Source organism: Vidua macroura, chromosome 11 (genome assembly GCF_024509145.1).
Source record: "Vidua macroura isolate BioBank_ID:100142 chromosome 11, ASM2450914v1, whole genome shotgun sequence".
Classification (NCBI taxonomy): Eukaryota; Metazoa; Chordata; class Aves; order Passeriformes; family Viduidae; genus Vidua; species Vidua macroura.
Genome location: NC_071581.1, coordinates 21,578,253 through 21,603,821, shown reverse-complemented (window position 1 = coordinate 21,603,821; position 25,569 = coordinate 21,578,253). Strand labels below are relative to the sequence as shown.

Below are 25,569 nucleotides of genomic sequence, written 5' to 3'. Positions count from 1 at the left end.
CCCGGCTCGGTGCCGTGTCCCCGCGGGGGCGTGGCCAGTGGGGAAAGGGGTGTGGTCAATGCGAAGGAGGCGTGGCCTGCGGGAGTAGCGCCGCACCCGCCTTCCGGGTCGGGACCGGAGCGAGCGGAGCCGAACCGGGACAGCCGGGCCCAGCGGGGCCGGGAGCAGCCGAGCTCCAGCGGGCAAAGCAAGGCAGAGCAGAGCGGGCCGGGGCGGGCGGTGCGATCCGAGCAGAACCCGGCCGGGCTGAGCCGAGCGGAGCCGAACCCTCTGGGCTGAGCCGAACCGGACCGGGCCGGGAGCAGCCGAAGGCGCTCGGAGCGAGCCGAGCGCAACCGGGAGCAGCCGAACCTGTTCGGACCGAGCTTAGCGCAACCGGGAGCAGCCGAACCCGTTCGGACCGAGCCGAGCGGAGCCGGGAGCAGCCGAACCCGTTCGGACCGAGCCGAGCGGAACCGGGAGTAGCCGAACTCGTTCGGACCGAGCTTATCGGAACCGGGAGCAGCCGAACCCGCTCGGAGCGAGCCGAGCGGAACCGGGAGCAGCCGAAGTCGCTCGGAGCGAGCCGAGCGGAGCCGGGAGCAGCCGAAGCCGCTGTGGGCCATGGGGCAGATCGAGTGGGCCATGTGGGCGAACGAGCAGGCGCTCGCCGCCGGGCTCAGTGAGTGCGGGGGGCCGGGGGAGGTTTGGGGGCACTCCAGAAAGTCCCCGGGCTCTGGAAGGATTGAGCGCCCGGGGCATGGCATGGGATGGGTGGGGGTCCCGGGCTGGGGGTGCGGGCGGGAGGCGCCGGCGGCAGCCGGGAAGTCCCGGCCCAGCGGGGCTGCAGCCTCCGCTTCCTCCTTTTCTCTTCCTCCTCTGCCCTCTCTTCCTCGGTTCCGTCCTCTCCTCCTCCACTCTCCTCTTCCTCCGGCCGCGAGGCCAAAAATCTCCCCAGAGGCCCCGGAGTTCCCTGGGCCCGCGGGTCCCGCCCGCAGCATCTCCCCGGCATCCCGCACCTGGGACTCCTGAGGGCCACGGCACCCCCAGGGCCCTGCCCTGGACCGGGGGGGTCCCGAGTGTCCCCAGGGCCACGATCCCGCCTTGGGGCTTTGCGGGGGGCTGCGTCCCGAGTTTGGGGGCGGCACATCCTGAGCTCGGGGCTGTATCCGCGGTTTTGGGAGCCGTAGCCCGGGTTGGGTGTTTGCGTCCAGGTTTGGGCGTTTGAGTCCCGTTTTTGGGGGTTTGTGTCCCGGTTTTGGGGGGTTGTATCCTGGTTTGGGGGTTTGTGTCCCGGTTTGGGGGGTTGTGTCCAGGTTTGGGGGGGTGTATCCAAGTTTGGGGGGTTGTATCCCAGTTTTGGAGGTTTGTATCCAAGTTTGGGGGTTTGTGTCCCGGTGTGGGGGGGTGTATCCAAGTTTGGGGGGTTGTGTCCCAGTTTTGGAGGTTTGTATCCAGGTTTGGGGGTTTGTGTCCCAGTTTGGGGGGTTGTGTCCCGGGTTGGGGGTTTGTATCCCGGTTTGGGGGGGTATATCCAGGTTTGGGGGTTTGTGTCCCGGTTTGGGGGGGTGTATCCCAGTTTGGGGGGTTGTGTCCCAGTTTGGGGGGTTGTGTCCCGGTTTGGGGGGGTGTATCCCAGTTTGGGGGGTTGTGTCCCAGTTCGGGGGGTTGTGTCCCGGTTTGGGGGGGTGTATCCCAGTTTGGGGGGTTGTGTCCCAGTTCGGGGGTTTGTGTCCCGGGTTGGGGTCGGTGTCGTGGCCTGGGGGCCGTGTCCCGGCGTGGCCCCTCCATGCCGGCTGTTCCCGCAGTCCTGCTGACGGGCGGGATCGTGGCCGTGGCGGGGCAGTTCAAGGGCTGGTACTTCGCGGCGTATTCCATGTATCCTTCCCGACAGCATTCCCGGGGCTGGGCTGCGGGAAAACCCTGTCCCGATCGGGGTGGGAGGCATGACCGGGGAGGGCTCACATCCTTATCTCCCCCTCCTGCTGCCAGCTGTGCGCTCCCTGCCCGGCACAGCCCCTTTTTTTGGGATGCGGGTTGTTCCCGGTCCCACCCCGCGTTTCCTTGACGCCCCGGCAGCGCGGCGGGCGTCCTGGTCTGCCTGCTCGAGTATCCCAGGAGCAAACGGAAAAAGGGCTCCACCATGGAGAGGTGGTGAGTGCTGGGTCCCCCCTGCAGCCCTGGCACTGGGCGTCCTGCTACCCCCAAACTCAGGGGTGTGGGAGCAGAGCTGGATCCCACGGGTGGGTTCCTCGGGGTGATCCTTGCCGAGATGGGGGTGCCTGGAGGCCGGGTGTCCCCCGAGGGTGGGGACACCCCCAGTGACCCCCTGCTGTCACCCTGCAGTGGCCAGAAGTACCTGACAGCCGTGGTGAAGCTGTTGGGGCCCCTCACCAGGAATTATTACATCCGAGCTGTCCTCCACGCCGCGTGAGTGGGGTGCGGGGTCGGGAGTGGGGCTGGGCCCCTCCCCAGCTCCCTCTGAACGTCGGGAGTGGGGCTGGGCCCCTCCCCAGCTCCCTCTGAACGTCGGGAGTGGGGCTGGGCCCCTCCCCAGCTCCCTCTGAACGCCAAATCTCTGCCACAGCCTGGCTGTCCCTGCCGGATTCCTCCTCTCCACCATCCTGGGCACCGTCTGCCTGGGCATCGCCAGCGGCATCTACCTGCTGGTGAGTGCAAAGGGGCTTTGGGGGGCTGGGAGGAGCAGGGCACCCCTAAACCCACGAACCAAAGCTTCCGTGTGAATTCCAGAAGCATTCCCAGGCTGGGCTGCAGGGACACCCAGGACAGGGGGGTCACATCTTCCTTCCCCAGCTGCGCTTTCCCTGCCCCACACAGCCCCTTTTTGGGGGTGGGGGTTGTTCCTTGGCGCTATTCCCGATCCCACAGGCTGCAGTTCGAGGGGAGGAGTGGAGACCCATCGAGCAGAAGCCCCGGGAGCGGCCACAAGTGGGGGGCACCATCAAGCAGCCCCCCAGCAACCCCCCGCCCCGGCCGCCCCCCGACGCCCGCAAGAAGCAGCCGGAGGTGGGGGGGCAGGTGAACCCCATCCCTGTGGAGGTGGAATAACGGGGGATCCTCCTGCCCTGCTGCCCTGCTCCTGCTTCCCAGCTGCTCCTGGATCCACTGCAGCCAGCGGGCTCCTGGGGATCCCCAAAAGCCCCGGGGGTGCTGAGCTCCTGCTGTGGGTCCCTCGCTCCTGGTGATGCTCAGATCCCTGGGATCATCAGTTCCCCCCCGGGCTCCCCAAGGGATTCCCAAATGCCCAGTGATGCTCTGGGGTCCCCAGCTCCTGGGCGTCTGCAGATCCCCAGCAATGCTCAGCTCCTTGTAGGATCTCTGTCTCCCTGGAGGATCTCCGTCTCCTGCAGACCCCCAAATCCCTTAAGACGCTCAGCTCCCAAATTCCCAACTCCCTGTGATGCTCCCTGTGGGGTTTCCAGCCCTTGGGGACTTCCCACCTTATGGAGATTCCCAAATCCCTGGGGCTGCTCTACTCCCTGTGGAGTCTCCAGCTCCCAGGTACTCCCCAGCTCCTGGACCTCCCCAAATCCCCAAAAATCTTCAGCTTCCTGTGGGGTCTGCAGCCCCTAAGGCCTTCCCAGCTCCTAAGGATCCCCCAAATCCTTGGGGATTCTCAGCTCCCTCTGGGTCTCCAGTTCCTGGGAAACCCCTGGGCATGCTCAGCTCCCTGAGGGTCCCAACTCTCCAAGCACCCCCCAGTTCCCTGGGGGATCCCCAGATCCCTGTGGAACTCCAGCTCTCAGGGAATCCCCAGCTCCCAGGGGGATCAGGCAGCTCTGCTCCCGCTCTCCCTGGTTTTTGTCATTTCTGCAGTTGCTGTTGCAATAAAAAGTGGGAAAGGCACTGCCTGCCCCTGCCTCCTGCTCCAGGGGGAATCCTCCCAGTCCTGCCCTGCTCCTGGGAGGGCTGGGGCAGGAGTGGGGAGGTGTTTTGGGGACAAACAGTGCAGTTGTGGGCAAATCCAGGATGTGGATGTGCAGAGTATGGCCACGGCAGGGTCCCCTCCCAAAATCCTTATGGAGCCCACAGTGGGGTGGAACTGGGAGGGCCCCGCACTGGAGGTGCACAGGGAGTCCCAAAGGAGCCCCCAAAACCTGGGACAACCCCCCGCAGGGAACGTGGGGAGCATTTCCCTTCCCATCCCCACTCGTGGGTGCTGCACGTTCCCCGGTGTGATGTGGGTGCCGAACCCCAAATCCTCGATCCCACTGGGATCAGCAGCTGCTCCAGGCCCCGCTCTGTCCCCTCCCCACACAGACCCTGGCCCCTCAGGGGCTGCAGGTGGCCCAGGGCCCCCCTAGGTGCTGCCAGCACAGGTGGAGTGGCCCTGGCAGGTGGCACCAGCTCCGTGGGATGGGGCAGAGCCGTGGGAAGGGTGTGGGGTGTTGGGGTGCCAGGGCTGGGGTTTTGGGGCACCCCCGTGCCCTGCCGCCCTCCCCATCACCTCCCAGTTCATCCTGCCCTGCTGCACTGGTGCTCTGCCCACCCTGCAGGGCCTCAGGGGCGTCCCACAGCTGGGCATTGCCCACGGATGTGCCCCTGTCCCTGCGCCCCAATTCCCAACATCCCAGTGCCCGGGCTGGGAACAGAGCAAGGACTGTGCCAGGGGTTGTTAGCTTTTATTTTGCAGCATTAAATAGCACTAGGAAGGAGACAATAAATACCTTTTTTTGGGGGGGGGAATAAATAACCAGTGAGTGCAGCACTCACAGGGTCTGGCCGTGGGGCGATGCTGGCCCTGGAGTCACAGCCGTGGCTGGGCGGGGGTCACCAATAAATAGAGGGTACAAAAAGCCCCCCGGCAGCAAGGCTCATTAAATTACTCATAAATAACCAGGGGCACACCCTGGCGGGCTCGGGTGCTCTAAAACAAGCACGGGCGGGGTGACACGGTCACCGGGGCGGGCTCAGCGCGCCGTGCGGGGCAGGACGCAGGTGCAGCCCACGGGCACTCGGATGTAATCCACCTCCAGCGCCACCAGCCCCGGCCCCGCGGGCCGCGGGCACGGCTTGCGCCGCAGCACCAGCATGGTCTGGTGGATGGTCACCGAGTTGAGCGACGTCGTCTCCCGGCCGGTTTTCACGTCCACGCAGCCGCTGCACAGGCACTCGGCGAAGGCCAGCTTGCGCGGGTAGCGGTTCTCGTCCTCGTCGATGCTGCGGGGGACACGGCGACAGCTTGCAGCGAGCCACCGGCCCTGAGCGGGCGGGAAAGGGACGCGCGGGGTGGTCGGGGCGAGGGCGGCCACTCACCGGTAGCGCCACGGGGAGATGGAGCGCTCGTGGGGCTCGCTGCGGAGCCCGGCGCGCAGCGACAGCGCGGGGCAGCCGGGCGGGCGCTGCCGCCGCAGCCGCCGGGCCCCGCCGGCCTCCAGCCGCTCCAGCTGCGGCACCAGCTGCACGGACACGTGGCGGTCCCAGCGCAGGCTGCGGCCCAGGAGCTGCGCGGGAGGAGCCTCGTCCCCCAGCTCGGCCCCGCTGTAGCAGCGCACGGCGGAGTGAGCGGAGCCGCCCGCGGGGCGCCGCAGCCCCCGGCACTGCCCCAGCGCCGCCAGCAGGGCCAGGGCACACAGCCAGCCCTGTGGGGACAGCGCAGCGTCAGGGACAGCCGGGGGGACAGGCACACAGGGCACAGTGACAGGGACACCGCGGGGACAGGCACACAGGGCACAGTGACAGGGACACCGCGGGGACAGGCACACAGGGCACAGTGACACCCAGGGGGACAGGCACACAGAGCACAGTGACAGTGACACTGCAGGGACAGGCACACACAGCACAGTGACAGGGACACTGCAGGGACAGGCACACACAGTGACAGTGACACCGCGGGGACAGGCACACTCAGCACAGTGACACCACAGGGACAGGCACACACAGTGACAGTGACACCGCAGGGACAGGCACACAGGGCACAGTGACAGTGACACCGCAGGGACAGGCACACAGGGCACAGTGACAGTGACACTGCAGGGACAGGCACACACAGCACAGTGACACCGCAGGGACAGGCACACACAGCACAGTGACACCCAGGGGGACAGGCACACACAGTGACAGTGACACCGCAGGGACAGGCACACTCAGTGACAGTGACACCGCAGGGACAGGCACACTCAGCCGGGCAGGGAGCAGCAGAGCCCTCCCCAAAACGCGAGTGCGCAGCCCCACGGCCCCGGGGCAGGTGTGTGCATTTATCGATTATCTATTAGCTATCGATGTATCGATTTCTATAAGCCTCTCTCCATGTGTAATCTCTAGATCTGTAGATGCCTGCATATCTCCATGTCTACAGAGCATCTGCACGTTTTAATCTGCACCTCGGTATCTCTACATCACCTCTGCATCTGTCTCTGCGTGCCTCTATCTGGATATTTACATATCTATATCTGTCTTTATCTGTCTCTGTATCTATGTCTATATAACTAGATAGCTATATATTTATATCTATCTATATGTCAATAGATCTATGTATATATCTATTTCTACTAGATCTATCTGTATCTATATCTATCTATAGCTATCTATATTTCTATCTATATTTCTGTCTATCTGTATCTATATTTATCAGATATTTATATATCTGTCTATATTTCTATCTATATCTATCTGTATCTATATTTATCAGATATTTATATATCTGTCTATATTCCTATCTATATCTATCTGTATCTATATTTATCAGATATTTATATATCTGTCTATATTTCTATCTATATCTGTCTATCTGTATCTATATTTATCAGATATTTATATATCTGTCTATATTCCTATCTATATCTATCTGTATCTATATTTATCAGATATTTATATATCTATTTATATATCTGTTTATATATCAGATATTTATATATCTATCTATATTTCTATCTATATCTATATTTTTATCTCTATAATCTATTTATCTATCATATCTATCTATCTATCTATCTATCTATCTATCTATCTATCTATCTATATCTGTACCTATCATATCTATCTATATTTATGTATTTATCCCATATCAATCTATATTTATGTGTTTATTTATATTTATGTATGTATCCCATCCCTAAAAACTTAGCACACCCACATGCAGACGTGCTTGGGTACACTCAATATCCACAGACACACACACTGTACACACACGGAGCAACATCTGCAGGTCTGAACACACACACACAAATATAAATAAATAAATACGCACACAAATATTATATATATATATATATATATATATATATTCTATATAAATATATTTTATATAAATCTATATTTATATATAAATATATAAATATATAAATAGAAATATAAATAAATTATAAATACACACACACAAAAATATGTAGAGAGAGAAAACCTCACAGACACATATATATATGTATAAAAGTATATATATATATAAAAGTATATATATATAAAAATATATATTATATATATATAATATATTAAAAATATATAATATATTTATATATTATATATATAAAATATATATATATATATATGCACACACGGGGATATCACACCCTTCACCCCAAAAAAAGTGTCACAGGTGTGCAGGACAGGTGCACACACACAAATATACACCTACATGCACACAGAATATATATATATATATATATAAAAATAATAAAGGTAAATGTAATAAATAAAATCAATTAGAAAGAAATATAAATACATAAAAATATTTTTGTACTTCAATGTTTTAAAATAAAGTATATAAAATAAATAGAACTATAAATAAGTAAATAAATATATAAAGGATTAGACAATGTAAACAAAAGGATAAAGCAAAGAAATAGAGAGTATAAATACACATAGAAAATGAAAATAAAATAGGAAATGAAAATAACAAATAAAGAAAAGAACATAAAATTGAATATAAAGAACATAAAATGGGATATAACAGAGTAATAAATAAAAATCTGTGTGTGTTGAGGGGACAGCCTCCAGCAGCCCCTGTGCTCACAGCTGCCAAAAGCACACCTGGGTCCCTCTGTGTGTGCAGGGCTGCACGGGAACGTCCCAGCCACGGACAGAAATATGTATAAACACATACAAAATAGCTAGATATATATATATATATATATATATATATATATATAAAAAATATATATATATTTAAAAAAAAAATATATATATAAATACAAATATAAGTATAAATATAAAATAAATAAATAAATGAATAAATAAATAAATATTTATTTATTTATTTATTTATTTATTTATTTATAAATAAATAAATGCATGGAAATACAGGTAAACAGAGAGCACAGAGCAGCAGTGCCCACTCACACACTGACATGGAAATAAATATATATGTAAATATATATAAATATATTAAATAAATAAATAAATAAATAAATAAATAAATATATATATATATATATATATATATATATAAAAAACAGATAAACACAGACACAGCACAGAGCAGCAGTGCAGACTCACACACACAACACTGACATGGAAATAAATATATATGAACAGATATAAATATAGATAAACACAGATAAACACACACACACAACCCTGACATGGAAATAAATAAATAGAAATATATATAAACACATATAAACACAGATAAACACACACACAGAGCAGTGACATGGAAATAAATATATTTAAATACCTATAAACACAGATAAGCACCCAGAGCACTGACACAGGTGTGCCCACACCCCCCGGCACTCAGTGCCCGCCCCTGAGCTGGGTTTTACACACGCTCACACCTGGGCACAGGTGTGCACACACGGACACACACAGGGAAACACGGCACGGACACAGAGGTGAAAACACACACATAAAATACACACAGAGCCCTGCACGGTGTGTAACACCACATGAAATACACATAAAACACACACATAAAATACACACACGTAAAGTACACACACATAAAATACACACACACAAAATACACACATAAAACACACACACATAAAACACACACACATAAGATACACACACATAAAATACACACACATAAAATACACACACATAAAACACACACAGAGCCCTGCAGGGGCGTGTAACGCCACATGAAATACACATAAAATACACACATAAAATACACACACATAAAATACACACACATAAAAACCACACACATAAAACACACACTATGTGTAATTCACACATAAAACACACAGAGCTGTGCACAGGGTGTGTAATACACACATAAAATACACACAGGGTGTGTAATACACACATAAAATACACAGAGCTGTGCACAGGGTGTGTAACACACACATAAAATACACACACAGAACCCTACACGTGGCGTGTAACACCACATGAAATACACACACATAAAGTACACTCGCAGTGTGTAACATACACATAAAACACACAGGGGTGTGTAACACACTCATAAAATACATACACATAAAAAACACACAGAGCTGTGCACGGGGTGTGTAACACACTCATGAATCACTCAGAGAATCCCACATATGACATGAAACACATATAATGAACACACAGACACACAGAGCTGTGCACAGGGTGTGTGACACCCACATAAAATACACACACAAAACACACACAGGGTGTGCAACACACACATAAAACACACACAGAACCCTACACGTGGTGTGTAACACACACATAAAACACACACAGGGTGTGTGACACACACATAAAACACACACACAAAACACACACGGTGTGTAACACACACATAAAATACACACAGAGCTGTGCACAGGGTGTGTGACACACACATAAAACACACACAGGGTGTGTAACACACACATAAAACACACAGAGAACCCTACACGTGGTGTGCAACACACACATAAAACACACACAGAACCCTACACGTGGTGTGTAACACACACATAAAACACACACAGGGTGTGTGACACACACATAAAACACACACACAAAACACACACGGTGTGTAACACACACATAAAATACACACAGAGCTGTGCACAGGGTGTGTGACACACACATAAAACACACACACATAAAACACACACAGGGTGTGTAACACACACATAAAACACACACAGAACCCTGCACAGGGTGTGTGACACACTCATTAGACACCCAGAGAACCCCACACACACACACCCCCCCGCCCCACACCCCCTGCCAGCCCCACACTTTCTCCCCTCACCCCCCACATCCCCCAGCCCCCCGAACCCCACGTTACCATCAGCCAGGTGTTGAGGGACCACGCCAGAATTTTGGTGGGGTGGGGGGGGGGAGGGAAGGGGGTTAGGGAACACTCCCAAATTTGGGGAACAAGCCCAAATTTAAGGGGGGGCCCCTCGGGAAGCGCAGCCCCAGGGATGAGGCGGCCGAGTGGCAGCGCCGCCGCCGCCGCCGCCTTTTTATAGGGCCGGGCAGGTGATGTGCACACACCTGGAAACTCCAGCTCCAGGTTCCTTCCTCCTCCCCGCGGGCCGGCACTTCCTTCTGCACTCCACGTGTGCCAGCCGGGAGTACGGGCGCCTCCGAGCTCCAGAATCCCGGGAGGGAGGTGGGAAGGGGTGTCCCGGTGACACGGGGACGGGCATCCCCCAGGCCCTGCCCCGTTGCGTCACCATCGCATTCCCGGGCAGAAATCCCAAATTGGGCAACCCCCGGGAAGGGCTCAAGGGCTGCCATCACCCCTCCAGGATGGCCCAGTGGCTTCCAGCAGCACCAGTGGGATACTGGTTTTACACTGGGAACAAGGAGCAGGGCTGGAGGATGGGGAAGCCCAGGGGATGGAGAATCCCAGGGACCCCAAAAATTGTTCTCTGAATGAGAGGGGTCTGGCAGATGATGCCCCCCACTTTCACTTCACACCAGTAGGATACTGGTTCCATACTGGGAACAAGGAGCCTGGGAAATCCATTGGGATCAACACTGCTCCCTAAATTAGGGGCATTTATCAGAGGGAGCCCCTGATGCCAGGCAGGGCAGGGCCCCCCAGTCACACACCAGTGGGACACTGGTTTCACACTGGGTGCTCCCCCAGGAAACAGAGCAGCTTTTCCAGCTCCACGGAGCTGCTCCTGCCCCCAAAACCCCCAAAGTGAGGGGTACAAACCCCCTCCCCCCCAAAGGCAAGGGAGATGCAGAGAAGCGCAGGAAAATTGGTTATCAAAATATTTTATTTCAGGGAGATCCCTCCAAAAAAAAAAAAAAAAAAAAAAAGAAAAAAAGAAAAAAAAGAAAAAAAAGAAAGAAACCAAAACAAAACCAAACAAAAAAAAAAAAAAAAAGGAAAAACCAAAGGAAGAAGGACCCTCCTGGCAGACAGACACGCCCACAACACCTGCAGGGCTCCTGGGCAATCAACTGAACCGATGCCCTGCTCCAAAGAAACGCCAGGGCACTCCCGAGGGAACTGAGGCAGGAATATATATATTTTTTTTTCCTGGGGGAGGAGGGGTGCTGCCAGCAGTTCACAGCAGTTTTCGGCTCTCTCGGCACACGGGACTAGAACTGCATTGCTGAAGACACTCAACACACAGCAGGGCTAACTAGGAGAATACAACTCGAGGCTAGCAAAGAGGAGAGGGGACACAGGAGAGGCGGGAGCATCCCACGGGGCTGGAGTCCTCTGTGCAGAATTTACAGAGCCCCGGAGCCCTCCCGGAGCCGTTCATCGCGGGCTTTTCCCGGCTGGACAAAAACTTCCTTAATTTTCTTTGAGTGTGTGTGTGTGTGTGTGTGTGTGTGTGTGTGGGTTTGGTTGGTTGTTTGTTTGTTTGTTTTTTTTTTCCTTAAAAAGAACCGCGGCCAAAATGAAGACGAGGAACTGCAAAATCCCAAAGCGGCCGCTTTTTCCCCCCCACTATTTATAAAAACATCCACAGTCACTACGGGGCACGGCCCACTATACTTTTCCCGGGATTTTGGCCCGTTTGCGGGCGATGGCGTCTTCCACCGCCTTGAGCTGCTTCAGGAGCTCCTCCCGCCGGGACAGGGTGCTGGATTTGCTGCCCTTGGCAGCCGCAGGGCCCGGCTCCGAGCCCTTGCCCGGCACGCTCGTGACTTTGCTGGAGCTCTTGGACTGAGGGGACAGCTGGCGTTTCCTGCAGGGAGAGAGGGAGGCGGCAGTGAGAGGAGTTGGGAACGGCCCAGAGGCTCCGAGGGAAGCCCAAAAGTGCGCTGAGCCCCGCTGGCCACGCTGAAATCATGGGTTTTAAGGTTCTTACACAAATTCCATCTCTTTCCTCTTTTCACTACCACGGGTTGATTCAGCCCGGCCTTGGGCACTGCCAGGGATCCAGGGGCAGCCACAGCTGCTCTGGGCATCCTGTGCCAGGGTCTCCCCACCCTCACAGGGAAGGATTTCTCCCTAATTTCTGAACTAAAATATCAGAAGTGCCACATGTAACACATGGCTCGCTCTAGGAGCAGGTGGGAGAAAAGAGGCTGGGAGACAGGAGGAGGCCTTGGGTTGAAAACTGGCTGAAACAGTAAAAAACCAGCCATTCCATAGGGATTCCCAGGATTAAACTCAGTGCCAGCTCGTGGCTGCACTGAGCAGCTCCCTGTGAGACCCAGAGGGGGAGAGCAGCCCTGGAGCATCCCCTCAATCCCAAATCCTTCAGCCCCTTCCCTGTGATGTTTGCCCCCAGAGATCCTTGGAGAGGATCCACAACCCTCGAGCCCCCAGGGCCACACATCCAGTCCTGCACTGGGATATTCCCAACGCTGCAGCAGGCACAGCCTGCCAGGAGTTTGGCTGAGCTGGTCACCTGGCACCTGCATGGGAAGGTGCCAGGGCTGTCACTGCTCTGTCCCAAGCAGGGGACACATCTGAATATGCCACAGCAGCAAGGGGAGCAGCTGAGGGTGTGCCAGGCTGGGAAAAGGGGAATCAGGCACTGGAACCAGGTGCCAGGAGGAGCTGGGGCAGGGGGGGAAGGGGTTGCACTCTGGTGCTCATTAACACCGTGCTAACGAGCTGCAGAGGCACTGCCTGAGCTCACTCCTGACCCACTTGGCTCCTGGCACTCCTGCTCTTCTCTCCCAGCTGGAATGGCCCAGCTGGAGGCTCTGCACGAAGCCCTGGCACCCCTGGCACCTGCCCAGGCAGCTCCGCGTCCTTCCTCGTGCTGCGCTCCATGGCAACTGGAACTGCCAGCCTGGGAGAGCCTGGGAGAGCCTGGGAGAGAGCCTGGAGCAGGGCTGGAGCAGGGCTGGAGCAGGGCTGGAGCCCCTGCAGGAGTGTGGGGCCCAGCAGAAGCAGCAGCACTCACCTGTCTGCCTGTGCAGGGGAAGGTTTTGGGTTCTGGCCCCGCTGCCGTTCCTGTTTGGGGGACGAGAGTCTCCCGGTCGCCTTCCTATCGCGAGAGCCTGGCAGGAGAGCAAAAGGACATTCCTTCATTTTCCTGCTTGGCACCAAGGCACAGGCCACCCCCTGCCTGCACTCACTGACCACATCGTGCCAAAAAAAAAAGCCAAGTCCAGCAGCAGCTGGAGAAGCCTCACTGCGTGCCCCCCGCACCTCTGAGAGAAGCCAGGCAGGGCTGTGCCCCACAGTCACCTCCCAGCAGCCCTTCTTCACCCTCCAGCTGCTGGAATAAGGCTCTTCCATGGCATTTGGTGCCTGCAGAGCTGCTGGCTCTGCCCTGGCGGGTCACAGGGTGCACTGGCTGCAGCAGTGAGAGGTGAGGGCAGCTCTGCTGCCTCCGGAGCCAGCGGGGCCTCCCCCGAGGCAGCAGCACCCCCCTGTTTGTTCAGCACGGCTCAGCTGCCAGGCCCTGCCCCAACAGAGCTGCCCTGGCCCATTCAGATGCTGGGGAGCAGCTGGGTTATCCCAAGAACAGAGAGGGAATTCCACCTGGAAGGCAGCTTGTGGAGCTGCTGCCCTGCACTGACCTCAGCTGGAGCAGCGAAGGTGCCCAGTCCCTCGTGGCAGCAGCCCCTGCGTGTGCCAGGGCATCCCTCTGCTCCTGAGGATGGAGCTGGGACAGCCTCAGCCCACAGGTGCAGGTCACAGAGCAGGTGACACACTCGGCCACCACCAGTTTGGTGCTGGGATGGCGAGGGGCTCAGTCCCAACTCAGCCAAGGGCACCTTTGCCATTGGATTTGAGGCTCCGTGCCTCGGACTCCCCATCCCTGGAAGTGCTCAAGGCCAGGCTGGATGGGGCTTGGAGCAACCTGGGGTACTGGAAGGTGTCCCTGCTCTTTGGTCCCTTCCAGCCCAAACCAATCTGTGCTTCTGTGATTTGCTACGGCTCAAAAACTGCTTTTTATCAAAAAGCAGAGGATGACATCAAGGTCCCTCTAGAAAGTGTGCTGGCCTGGCCCTGTCACTCGTGTGTGAACCAGACCCTGGTGAACTTCAACCCCGGGCAGTCCCTTGCAGGCTGCCCTTGCAGGAGGTGAACCTTGCAGGTTATTAGCACAGACCTGCTGCTGGCTGGCACCCAGAGTCAACAAGATCCACCTACGGCTGAGCCACCAGGGAAAACAACATCACGTGGCAGCTCCGACGTCACCAGCAGCCACCTCTGGCTGCCAACTCCCCCCACACCCCCTCTGCCTCTGGGCAGCCACGGCCAAGGCTGGAGGGTGGCACTGAGGTCCCTGCCTGTGGCTGCCAGCTCGGTTTCCCGAGCTGTTCCTGCTGCTGGGGAGGACTGAGGCCCAGGAGAACACTTGGAAAGGCCAGGTCTTTCTAAACATCCAGGGCAGTTGTGTCACCCAGAGGTGGGGCAATCAGCTCGTGTCCCAGGCTGGCTGATGCAGGCAGGCACTGATTGCATCCCTCCCTCCAGCCCAGCCTTTCGAAGCACCAGCCTGGCAGGCAGGGACAGCTGCCCCGGGAAAACTCCAGGATGCACTAAAGGAAACTCCTGTGACTCAGAATCCTGGAGTGGCTGAGGTTTGGAAATGATCTTCAGGATCATCCAATCCAACCTTTAGCCCAGCACCACCTGTCCCCAAGTGCCACATCCTCACGTTTTTGGAACACTTCCAGGGATGGGGACTCCCTACCTGACAATCTGTTCCTTTCTGGGAAAAAAATATTTCCTGATTTCCAACCTAAACCTCTTTTCCACAGCCACATCCGAGGGCAGCAGCAGCGAGCAGGAGGCCCTGGGGTGGATGTGGAGGTGAGAACTCCGTGTCTTCAAAGCCAAGGGGTGTTTTTTTTGGACAAGACTTAGAGGGACACAGTGGAGTCACAATGTGCCCCTGGGACAGTGTGGCAAGGCTGGCACTGGCCTGCCCAGGGCCTCAGCTCTGCTGTGTTTCTGCAGCAGGATGGTGGCAATCCCACTCTGAGGTTTTGGGATGAGTGCAAAGGCTCTTTCCAGCTGTTGGAAAGCAGGAGCCCGGGCTGGAGGATGCCTCACCTCTGTCAGGTGACAGGTTGGCCCGTTTGGCTGGAGGAGAGGTTGGCCTCTCTTTGTCTGCTGGCTCGTACCTCTTCCTGCTTCCTTTGTCAGCTGCCTGCAATGGAATTAAAACAATGGAGCTGAGCAGCCACTTCCCTCTGGAGAGGGAAACAGGCACAGCCATTCCCTGGGATGTGCTGCCTGCCTCCTGCAAACACCTTTCTCAATAAACTCTGCACACACCAGGCCCAGCCATCCCTGAATCCACCTAATTCCCAACCACCAGGAGCCAACAGCAACACCCCCCTGCACTGGGGTTGAGGCTGTACTAATGTCAGAACAGGAACAGGAAAAGAGCAGCTTGCTGGGATGTTTTTTTTTCCCGGCAGCACCAAGGATAGCAGATGTGAGGGAGGCATGTGGAGCCGTGCCTTTTCCAGGCTGTCATGTGTCACTGCACACTCCTCCCTCCGGAGCAGCTTCCTGCCTCTGATAAAGCCTCCTCACGTCAGAGCACAGGGAAGTAGAGAAATCTGCAGCCTCAGACTGCGCCGGGGAATTTGGGCTGGCAGAGCAAAATATCAAAAACAGGAACCTGCCCACGTGATGGGGCCAACACCCTGCCCCAGCAGCAAACCCCACGAGGCTCAACTCCCCCACACACGCTGCGGGTTGGGATCTGCGCCGAGGGCTCCAAACCGGGGCAGCGGGATCAGCGGGGAGGGGAAGAGCCAGGTGGGCACCCCAGGGGCTCACCTGCCCCTTTCTCCCTCTGGACTCTGTGCCTGGCTGTTCCCAGCCCGCTCTGGCGTGGCTCAGGGAGCGCTCCCAGAGCATCTCCCAGGGGAAAGGCCCCGGCACACGCGGGACCTTCGAGCAAGCGGGGAAGAGCCTGGAAGCTGCAGCAGGAATGTGCCCCAGGGAAGCCGCCAACACAGTCCCAAAGTGAAGCCACCACAGGGTGTGTGCTGCCAGACTGGTTCTGTGTGCTGCCCTCCAAGCCAGCCCCAGACCTTCCTGGCTGAGCTCATCCCAATAGTGCCGAGCCTGGAGCTCCCCTCCCGACCGGATCCATCCCCCTCCTGACCAGATCCATCCCCCTCCTGCCTGCATCCATCCCCCTCCCGACCGGATCCATCCCCCTCCCGACCAGATCCATCCCCCTCAGGCCCCCAGGAGCAGGCAATCCCAGCCACCAGGGATTCCCACCTTGTTCAGGAGGGTCAGTTTGATCTCCTTGTGCCCGCTGAAGCTGCCCTGCTGCGCCTGTGGGGCCGAGGGCTGCTGGCCCTGGGGCAGCTGCTGGGATTTGCTTCCCGGGGTGGGCTTGGCTGATTTCAGGAGCTGAGCGGGCACATCCCGTTTCCTCTTCTCCTCTTTAGCACTGTCTTCTTTTTTTGACTTTCCTGTTGAAAGCAGGGAGCACAAGTGGTCATTTGGGAATGATTCCTGTAGCCTGCTCTCCCTCTGGGCAAGAGGATGCTGCTGCAGGGATGGGAAAAGCCCACAGCACTTAACTCGTGGACACGAGGTTAAGGGATTCAGGAAACCAGCACTGCCACAGAGAGCAACAGAAAAGACAAAGAACAAAAGGCTTTTGCCACAGGCTCTGCCACGGTCTGGAACGAGCAGAGGACGAGCAAAGTGATACTGGAGTTGTCCAGATTTACATCACCTTCCAAGGGTGAAGGAGAACGGGGTGAGGGAGAGGCAGGACGAGGGATGAGACAACCAGAGGCACAGGGACGGAAGGATGTGCATGCAGATTTGCTCCACAGCCTCCCTTCTCCACAGGACCTCTGCTCCTGTGCCACCTCCGCTCAAGGATTTTCCTGGAGCCCAGAGGGAAGGATCTCTGCTCCTCCCTTCTTCTCCAAAGACTCCCTAGGGGGAATACAAGCCCAGCAAAGCAGGTGCCTGTACCTTTCTTCTGCTGGGCCGGGGTGGGGGAGCGGGAGCTGGCCGAGGACACGGGGCTGGCCAGGTCTGCGTACATGTCCTCGGAGTCGGCGCTGCGCACGGAGCTGCTGCTGGACGAGGCACTGGACACGGAGGAGACGCTGCTCACGCTCAGGGACCTGCCAAGAACCCAACAGCTCATCACACCCAGGAAGGCAACGAGGCCTTTTTGCATTTCCCTGTGTAGCTCGACAGGGAATGGCACGCAAAGGCCATTCCTTTGTGTCCTGGGGTGCTGCTGGTATGAAAAATCCCAAAGCTGTCGGGTGCAGGCCTAGAAAGTAATGGTTATTTATAGCCAGGATTAAGGCAATGTGTAAACAGGTCACTGTTTGTCCAGGAAAACAGGGAGTGAAAGCAGGGAGTGCACACTGGCACATCCAGGTCAGTGTCACAGCTCAGGGCAAGGGTTCCCTGGCAGGGTTTCTGCTGCCAGCACACACCCCCTGTCACGACTGATAACGACAGGGAGATGCCCTCAAGATGGAAATCTCCTAGCAGGGCCTATCCCAGGAAGTGTTAAAGCCAGGCTGGACAGGGCTGGAACAACCTGGTCTAGTGGAAAGTGGCAGTGAGTTGGACTGGGTGAGCTTTAAGCTCCTCTCCAAGCCAAACCATCCCACTCCATGAATATTCAGGCAGCCTCTCCAGCCTGCTCTGACCACACCAACCTGCTCTGCCAGCAAGGCCCAGGCTCCCTGGCTGCAAGCTGCATTGGGACGACTGAAGGGGCTGTGGCTGCTTCAGCACAGACCAACCCTCTGCAGCCTCTACCCCTGGCACCAGGAGTTCTGAGAGGTCTCATGGATTGCTCCAACGGTGCCAGGATGAGCCAGGAACTCCTCCAGGCCACCAGGCTGGCCCAGCAAAGCTGGTGTGGGCACAGAGTGCATTTCCCACGTTTCCCCCTTCCCACAGGAGCAGCACAGGCAGCCCCAGCGTGCTCACAGCTCCCATCCATGCCCTGGTGCTCTCTGAAGCTCTTGCATCACCCCAGGCTGAGCTGATGAATGTGACAAGCACGGAGTAAACAAGCCGGGATTTCCGTAAAATAACGCGGATGTGGAACCTCGGAGTTCCACAGAGTTCACAGATGAGAATATGCAGCTGCTCAGAGCCAAATCCTGCTCCAGCCACTGGTTTTACACCACAGGACTACTCTTACCCCCATGTGCCAGGGAAGTGTTGGGTTTCAAGACTCTGCCTGTGAGGATTCAGGAAATCCTCTGTGTGAAGAGATGAAAAAAAAACCTGAAGGAATGACTCGAGAGTGGTTTGTTTTTCTTTGCTGGAAGGAGTTTGTTGTTTACACATCCCACAGACCAACAGTCTTGGAACTGTTCACTTGGGGCTAAACAAAGGAACTGAACCTGCAACTTTGCCAACAAAGGGAAAATATCATTAGCTGGGCCATTTAGGGATCTTCTGACCTACCTTTCTTGACAGGCCAAGCATCTTCCCTAAGGACACACAGGAACAGAGGTAGGAGAGGCTCAGGAGAGCCAAGCTCCGTAGCCTGAAACTGTTCATTTGTAGTTTAATTAGGATGTGGGATCACCCTGGCCAGAAGGAATTGTTCTGGTCACCATTTAGGTTAAATGGGTACTTGGACACACGGGACAGGATTATTTCCTTGAATAAACCACAAGGGAAATATCAGGGAATCGTGGAATGGTTTGGGCTGGAAGGCACCTTAAAGATCATCTAGTTCCAAGCTCAACACCTCCCAAAAGAGCAGGTTGATCCAAGTCCTGTCCAAATTGGCCTTGGACACTGCCAGGGATGGGGCAGCCACAGCTTCTCTGGGCAACATTTGCCAGGGCCTCCCCACCCTCACAGGGAAGCATTTTTCCCAAATATCCCGTTGAAATATCCCCTCTATCAGTTTAAGGCCATTATATCTTGTTCTGTCACTCCATGCCCTCTCCATTACTGTATTCCCAACACAATTCAGGACTTGGGATCTGTACCACAAACACAACTTTGTCCCACCCCCAGGCGCCTGCAGCTGGTGCTGCTGGAGCTACAGAGAGTTTCCACTGCAAGAAACCAAACCTGTGAACAACAGCCACAATCTCTGCTGTTAAATAAAGGCCACGAAGGCTCAGGGCTGTACCTGGATTTCCTTGAGCCAGAGGGAGAGTGGGAGACTGAGGCAGAGGATGATCTGGAATGAGATCTGGAGAGAGACCGGGACAAGGACCTCGATCGGGAGCTGGACCCGCTGTAGCTGCTGGCACTGCCACTGATGCTGCCACTGATGGTCCTCCTGCAAGGCAGCAAACACCCCTCCCAGAATGAGAATTGTAATGGCAAAGAGACTGGGGGGGACCCCAAGAGAAAACCAGCTCAGCACCCTCTGACTGACGGGCAGCCCTCCCTGAGGGGTGATCGGCCCCCTCCACCACTTCTCCCAGTTTATGTACTGGGAATGATGTTCTGTGGTGGGGAGCATCCCTGGGAATGATGTTCTGTGGTGGGGAGTATCCCTGGGAATGATGTTCTGTGGTGGGCAGCATCCTTGTGGTCAGTGGGGGTCAGCTGCTGACCCTCTACCACATCAGATCTGTGTGGCACCAAACAGATCCCACACGTTCCTTTTTCCTCACTCTGCCACCTCCACAAGCAGCAGCTCTCAAAAATGCCTTTTCCCCCACTCCCACCCCGATTTTGCCACATTTCCTGTGTTCCACCCACTCCATCCTCCCCCCAGCCTCCACAGGCAGGAGCCACCCATGGCAGATCAGGACCATCCCAGCCCAGCTCTCTTCCCCTTCTCTCCCTGCCCCAGGAGATGGATTTCTCCCTGAACACTGACACTCCGGGGATTTGCTGGATCTTCCAGGAGACAGAAACCTGGGATTTTCTGGATCTCCCATGAGATCAAGCATCACTCCACCCCCCATATCTCTCACCTCCTGGGTGGAGTCCTTGTCTGACGTTCCTTCCTCCTTGCTTCCCGATTATCCCCTGCCTTGGCTGGCTCCGGGGCTGCTGCTGTAATTTTTGTGAGTGGCTGAGGGACTGGCAGGGCAGTGAGTTTCTTCACAGATTTCTCCCTGGAAAAATGACAATTTTCAGGTGTGTGATCCCAGGGGGTGGGCACAGAGCACAGACATCCTCAGAAATGATGTGCTCTGTTTGTTGCTGTTTAATATTCTAGAGATTATGGAATCCTGGGATGGTTTGGGCTAGAAGGGACCTTAAAAATCATCCCACTCCACTCCATTCCATGGGACACCTTCCACTATCCCAGGTTAACTCCAAACCCCATCCAACCTGGCCCTGATGTGATTCCTGAAGCTACAAACACTTGGCTGTTTCACTAAAACACAAACACCACGGATTTCCCTAAAGGGATTTGTTCCTCACATGCTCAATCAATTCATCTTTTCAGAGACAAATTACTGTACAACAGCCAATTTTGGAGATATTTGACTTGTAAATTAACTCCTGAAGCAGACTGGGTTGAAATGTTGTTTCTCATCCATTTAATTCCATCATTTTTATCCCAGACACTTACACCTGCTTAAAATCTGCCAGACAAGCTTCAGGATGAAATGTGCACAGTTAATGCAAAAATTCTCTCTTTAACTCCAGCACACAGATCAGGAGGGTGCAGAACAGCTTGTGTGTGTGCCTGGATCTGTCCCTTGGCTTGTGTTCCCTGTGGAAAACTGGGTGGGAGCACCACTGGGTTATCCAACACCCACTGCAGGAGATGGGAATGGCTCTGGCTCCTCAGGGCTGCCCCGTTCAGGGCTCAGAGCTCTGCTCTGACAGCTGGACACTGCTCCAAGTAGGGATCCTGGAATGCTTTGGGGTGGAAACACCTTGAAGATCATATTCCACCCCCCCTGCCATGGCAGGGACACCTTCCACTAGCCCAGGCTGCTCCAAGCCCCATCCAAGCTGGCCTTGGGCACTGCCAGGGATCCAGGGGCAGCCACAGCTGCTCTGGGCACCTGTGCCAGGGCCTGCCCACCCTCACAGGGAAGGATTTCTCCCTGATATCCCATCTAACCCTTTCCTCTGGCAGTGGGAAGCCATTCCCTGTGTCCTGTCCCTCCATGCCTTGTCCACAGCCCCCTCAGGCCCTGGAGCAGCCCAGCACTGACTTCACAGCCAGCAGCTGGGGAGGAGGTGCTGCCTGCACACACACACTGCTAATTCCTCCTCCCGTGCTCAGTATCTGCAGTTATCCCCTGCAGAACACAGGATTAAGCCCATGGCACGTTATCCAGTGACAATAACCCCTGTGCTGGGGCAGGCTGCCCTGGTGTCACCAAAGCAGCACTGCCAGGAGCACTGGGAGGGAGCAGAGAACCTCGGAGGGCTGAGCCCCACGTGGAGGGGGAAAAACCCCAAAAGGCAGGCTAACAAGGGACAAGAACTGTGGCAAAGGGGATTGTCCTAAATTCTGGAGAATTCAGGGGGATTCCCATGGTGTCATTTATTTGCAGGTCAGCTTAGAAGAGGTGACATCACTGCGGTGTTGTGTCACCCTCCAACCTCCCCGTAATTTGCCACTGCAGGGTTTGTGAAATAGCAATTTCAGGAATTTAAAAGAGCAGCAGCGCTGTCAGAATGTGCCAAACCCAGCTGCAGAGAGCTCCAGTCCTGTTTTCATCTGTCTCCAGTGTGAAAAGTTGATGAGGCTGAACCATTTCTTTATTCTGAGGCTGTGGATTAACCAAAGCCACAGGAGAGGAAGGAACTTAAACTTACCCACAACTCCTATTATGTATATTTAGATTATACAAATATATCTGCACACACAGAATGCTCCAGCAGTAAATCATGTGTTTAAACACTTGTATACAGGTAATATTTAAGGATACTTGTACAGTTTAACTTGGATTTAATAAGTAAAAGTGTCATTATTTAATTAAATCTGCCAAGCCAAAAACTCTTCAATAAAAGTTGTATTTGGCATCTTTCATTTCTTTCTTAAACTTAATCAGGTTTAGAATCCCAGAATGGTTTGGATGGGAAGGAACCTCAAAGATCCTGCTCCACCCCCTGCCATGGGACACCTCCCACTATCCCAGGCTGCTCCAAGCCCTGTCCAACCTTGAACACTTCCAGGGATCCAGGGCCTCCCCAATATTCCATCTAGTCCTGCATTCCTTCAGCTCAAGGCCCCTGAAGGTCAGAAGGGCTTCTGTGGACTCTCACCCAGAGGAATTTGGATCCTTACCCTTTCCCAGGAGGTGGCAATAATTCCCCTTTAGCCTTGGCCAGTGGCTTGTGAGGAGATGGTGTTGGAGAAGGAGAGGGAGAAGATGAGAAGGACCTTGACCTGGAAAGGAAGGGGACATCACTCAGCTCTGGGATTGCAGGAGCTTTTCCTGGCTCTCAGGGCATTCAGCCACCACTCCCCCCTCCCCAGGAACCTGTCCTGAGCTTCTCCTGGTTTTATATTACATCTCTGTGCAACAAAACTTAACTTCTGCCACCAGACAGCGGGAAAAGTAGGAAACAGAAGGAAAAATAGGATCAGCTAGAAGAGAGGCACTCCAGGTATTCCACAGCAATACCTGAAGCTGTCTCCATCCTCTCTATTCTCTCCTTAGGGAGAATACACAAGAAAATAAACAGGATTTTGAGTTTTATGTTCATCACTTTATGTCCTGTAACTCCTAGAGCAGTTCATCCTTTAAACAGAAACAAAACCAAAAGAAACTCGGGAGAAAGACAAAAAATACAGCTAAAGCTAATACGGATCTGTAATTTCTGCAGCACAAGAAGCAGCATTAAGTGGAGCACCCCAAAGGTGACAATCAAGGGCAGGAGCTGTTTCCTGAGCCCCTGAGCACTGCTGGGGTGATTCACCCCAGTGCCAAGACTGGAAGTGCCTTTGTTGCACCCTCAGCAGCCTGACTCCTGTGTGCCAGCTCCTCTGGGGACAGCTGGGCACGGGGTGTTCCTCACTCTGTCACCTCGGGGAGAGGCAGCCAAGGGTGTCACCCACACTGGCACTGTCCTGCCTGGAGCATGGATGGATGGAGAAGCTCATTCTGCTCCCCAGATGGAATCAGCTCCCAGCTGAGCTTTTCCTAGGAGAAATCAGTCTCCAGAAGTGACAGAGTGTTCTGCCATCAGCTGTGGGATCTGCTCTGGGTTCCTGTGTGGCTTCAGCTCCTATCCAAGGAGCCAGTTCTCCTACTATGGATATTCCAGACTTGGGAAACTGTCTGCAGGGGCAAGGAAGTTGCAGAGGAATAAATCTTAATCAGCATGGGACACTGGATTGCTACTTTGAAGTGTCAGGACTATCACAAGACACAACTGCTTTAATAAAGAAACGGGATTTGCCTCTTGAAATAGAAGTCCCAGTGCCACAGAAAAGACATGCTGCTGAACTTCTTCCAATCAGAAAATGCAAATGATGGGAATGTTAATCCACCACAGGCATGGGAAAGAGCCCAGCCACAACAGCACTGCACCCGTGGGTGAAGAGCACTGGGGAGAGGAGGGGGTGGCTGACAGATCAACCACAGCCTCCCTCGCTCAGCGAAGGGCTTGGAACGGTTCATTTTAACAGAGCAAAAAGGAACTGTCAGGAAGCATTTGGAAACCATCCCACCACTGGTCCCCAGTCCCAGGAGCCACTACCTGGACCTGCTGCCTGAGAAAGAGCTGTGCCTGGAGGAACGACTGGAGTAGGAGCTGTAGGAGGAGGACCTGGAGCGCGAGCGGGAGGAGCCGGACCCAGAGTAGGTGGATGAACGAGAAGAGGACCTGCAAGAGAAATATTAAAACTCAGAGCTTCCTGAAAAGAAATGTTAAAATTCAGAGCTTCCTGAAAAACCCCCAAGGTTTTGTTTCCAAAGATGTTCTGCTCCAAACCCCACCTGCCTTCCTCTCATGGAACTGTCAGGATTTACAGCCTCTCCTCAAATCCCCTTTTTCTTTTAGGGAGGATCCTGTTGTTGCTACTCTCTTTGCACCCTTAAATAAGCCTCCCTTCCTTTAATTACTGATGTTCCATCCTTTCTGGGAACTGCTTCCACATATTTTGTGCCTTTTCACTGGACAATCCCCTGACAGATCACCTGACTGGGTGCAGTGATCCCAGCAGGAAAATCTGCTTCAGGAGGGCTCTGCCTTTTAGATGTCTATCTCCAATGTAACGTGTTCCTCATTCCTCCTTGGATACTTTCCCCCTCTTTCAGGAGCTTCAAGCATTTAAAGGAAATGGATCCAGTTTGTGCCTCGAGGCTCTCAGATTCAGGGAGTTTTTTTTCTGAAAGATGGTTTTTATCTTATTTTACACCGTTGGTTTCCAAGCCCCATTCCAGCCCTCCAAGGCTCTGTCAAACATCCACAATCCCAGTTCTCCCAGTAGCATTAACCTGCTCTTACTGGAGTGAGCTCAACTCCTCCCTCCATCCATCCCAGAATGACCAGGACCTAATTTTTACAGTTCTTGCTGCTCCTTTGAGATCAGTTTTCATCTAGGTGAGCTGCTATCATGCAGACTGCATCCAGCTCCAATTCACTGGAAAAGTGGCTTTTTTAAGGATTTGCCTTTCCCTGATCTCCACCAGTCACAGCACAGCTCCCACAGCTCCCTGCCTGCTTTGGCTCCCATCTCACCACGTGTCCATGGGTGCTCCTGAGCAGCAAGTGTTGAACTGCTTTCCCAAACATCAAACCATGGAATGGTTTGGTTTGGATGGCACCTTAAGGATCATCCAGTTCCACGGGGCAGGGACACCTCCCACTATCCCTGGCATGGAGAAGCCACAACCTCTCTGGACAACCTGTTCCAATCACCTCAACGCCTTCCCTGGCCACGTGTGGGAATCAGAAAAACAGAAACTTCTACAGACACTGAAGGGTTTGATCTGCAGCCTTGGAAGAAGCTTGGATTGACGTAAAAATACAGCACACAGATATTAAGCAGAAAAATCATAAACTTATATTTCTATAGTTGTAAGTAAGAATATGCCTTAAGTAAGTGAGAAACTGTACTGGTGAGATGGTGAAGGGTTATAAGGTGAGGGCATGGTTGTATGGAATAAGTTAAGAGTTTAGAAGTTATAATAGAAGTTATATAGTTATAATATATAGTTATAATAGAATATCTAAAAGAATATATTGTAGAATATATAATAGAATATATAGTTATAATTGAATATGTATTGACATGAGTTAGAAGCCCGCTAGATAAAAGTATCCTCAGTGCAGCAGAAGTAATGTGATAGGTCAGAAAAGCAAAATAAACCCTGTGGCAACTGTCTGCTGGATTAGAAAGTTCTGTATTGCCTTGTAATGAAGAAACTTGTGACTACTCTTGAGCTATGGCTGACTGCTTGCTC

At 53.7% G+C, this 25,569-nt stretch overlaps 3 protein-coding genes across 6 annotated transcripts in view; 1 reads left to right on the top strand and 2 right to left on the bottom strand.

The window, feature by feature from the left end:
- Positions 1–69: 69 nt before the first annotated feature.
- Positions 70–3,846, top strand: LOC128812620 (cytochrome b-245 light chain). The gene is made up of 6 exons (XM_053987121.1): positions 70–661; positions 1,788–1,857; positions 2,059–2,133; positions 2,326–2,409; positions 2,567–2,648; positions 2,869–3,846. Exons 1-6 carry the CDS (start codon positions 604–606, stop codon positions 3,046–3,048), a joined length of 549 nt encoding a protein of 182 aa, XP_053843096.1. The 5' UTR covers positions 70–603; the 3' UTR covers positions 3,049–3,846.
- Positions 3,847–4,606: 760 nt separating this feature from the next.
- Positions 4,607–11,591, bottom strand: IL17C (interleukin 17C). Its single transcript, XM_053987188.1, has 3 exons — positions 11,532–11,591; positions 5,257–5,582; positions 4,607–5,160 (listed from the first exon to the last, which is right to left on the bottom strand). Exons 1-3 carry the CDS (start codon positions 11,589–11,591, stop codon positions 4,911–4,913), a joined length of 636 nt encoding a protein of 211 aa, XP_053843163.1. The 3' UTR covers positions 4,607–4,910.
- Positions 11,329–25,569, bottom strand: part of ZC3H18 (zinc finger CCCH-type containing 18) — a 46,783-nt gene continuing 32,542 nt past the window's right edge. For all 4 annotated transcript variants that reach the window (XM_053987075.1, XM_053987073.1, XM_053987076.1 and 1 more), the window contains 9 exons: positions 23,861–23,986; positions 22,443–22,544; positions 20,158–20,301; positions 19,359–19,511; positions 17,207–17,361; positions 16,493–16,689; positions 15,302–15,398; positions 13,194–13,290; positions 11,329–12,020 (listed from right to left, as the gene is read on the bottom strand). In XM_053987075.1, coding sequence (XP_053843050.1) covers positions 11,822–12,020; positions 13,194–13,290; positions 15,302–15,398; positions 16,493–16,689; positions 17,207–17,361; positions 19,359–19,511; positions 20,158–20,301; positions 22,443–22,544; positions 23,861–23,986 — 1,270 coding nt within the window. In that variant the 3' untranslated portion in view covers positions 11,329–11,821. The remainder of the gene's footprint in view (positions 12,021–13,193; positions 13,291–15,301; positions 15,399–16,492; positions 16,690–17,206; positions 17,362–19,358; positions 19,512–20,157; positions 20,302–22,442; positions 22,545–23,860; positions 23,987–25,569) is intronic.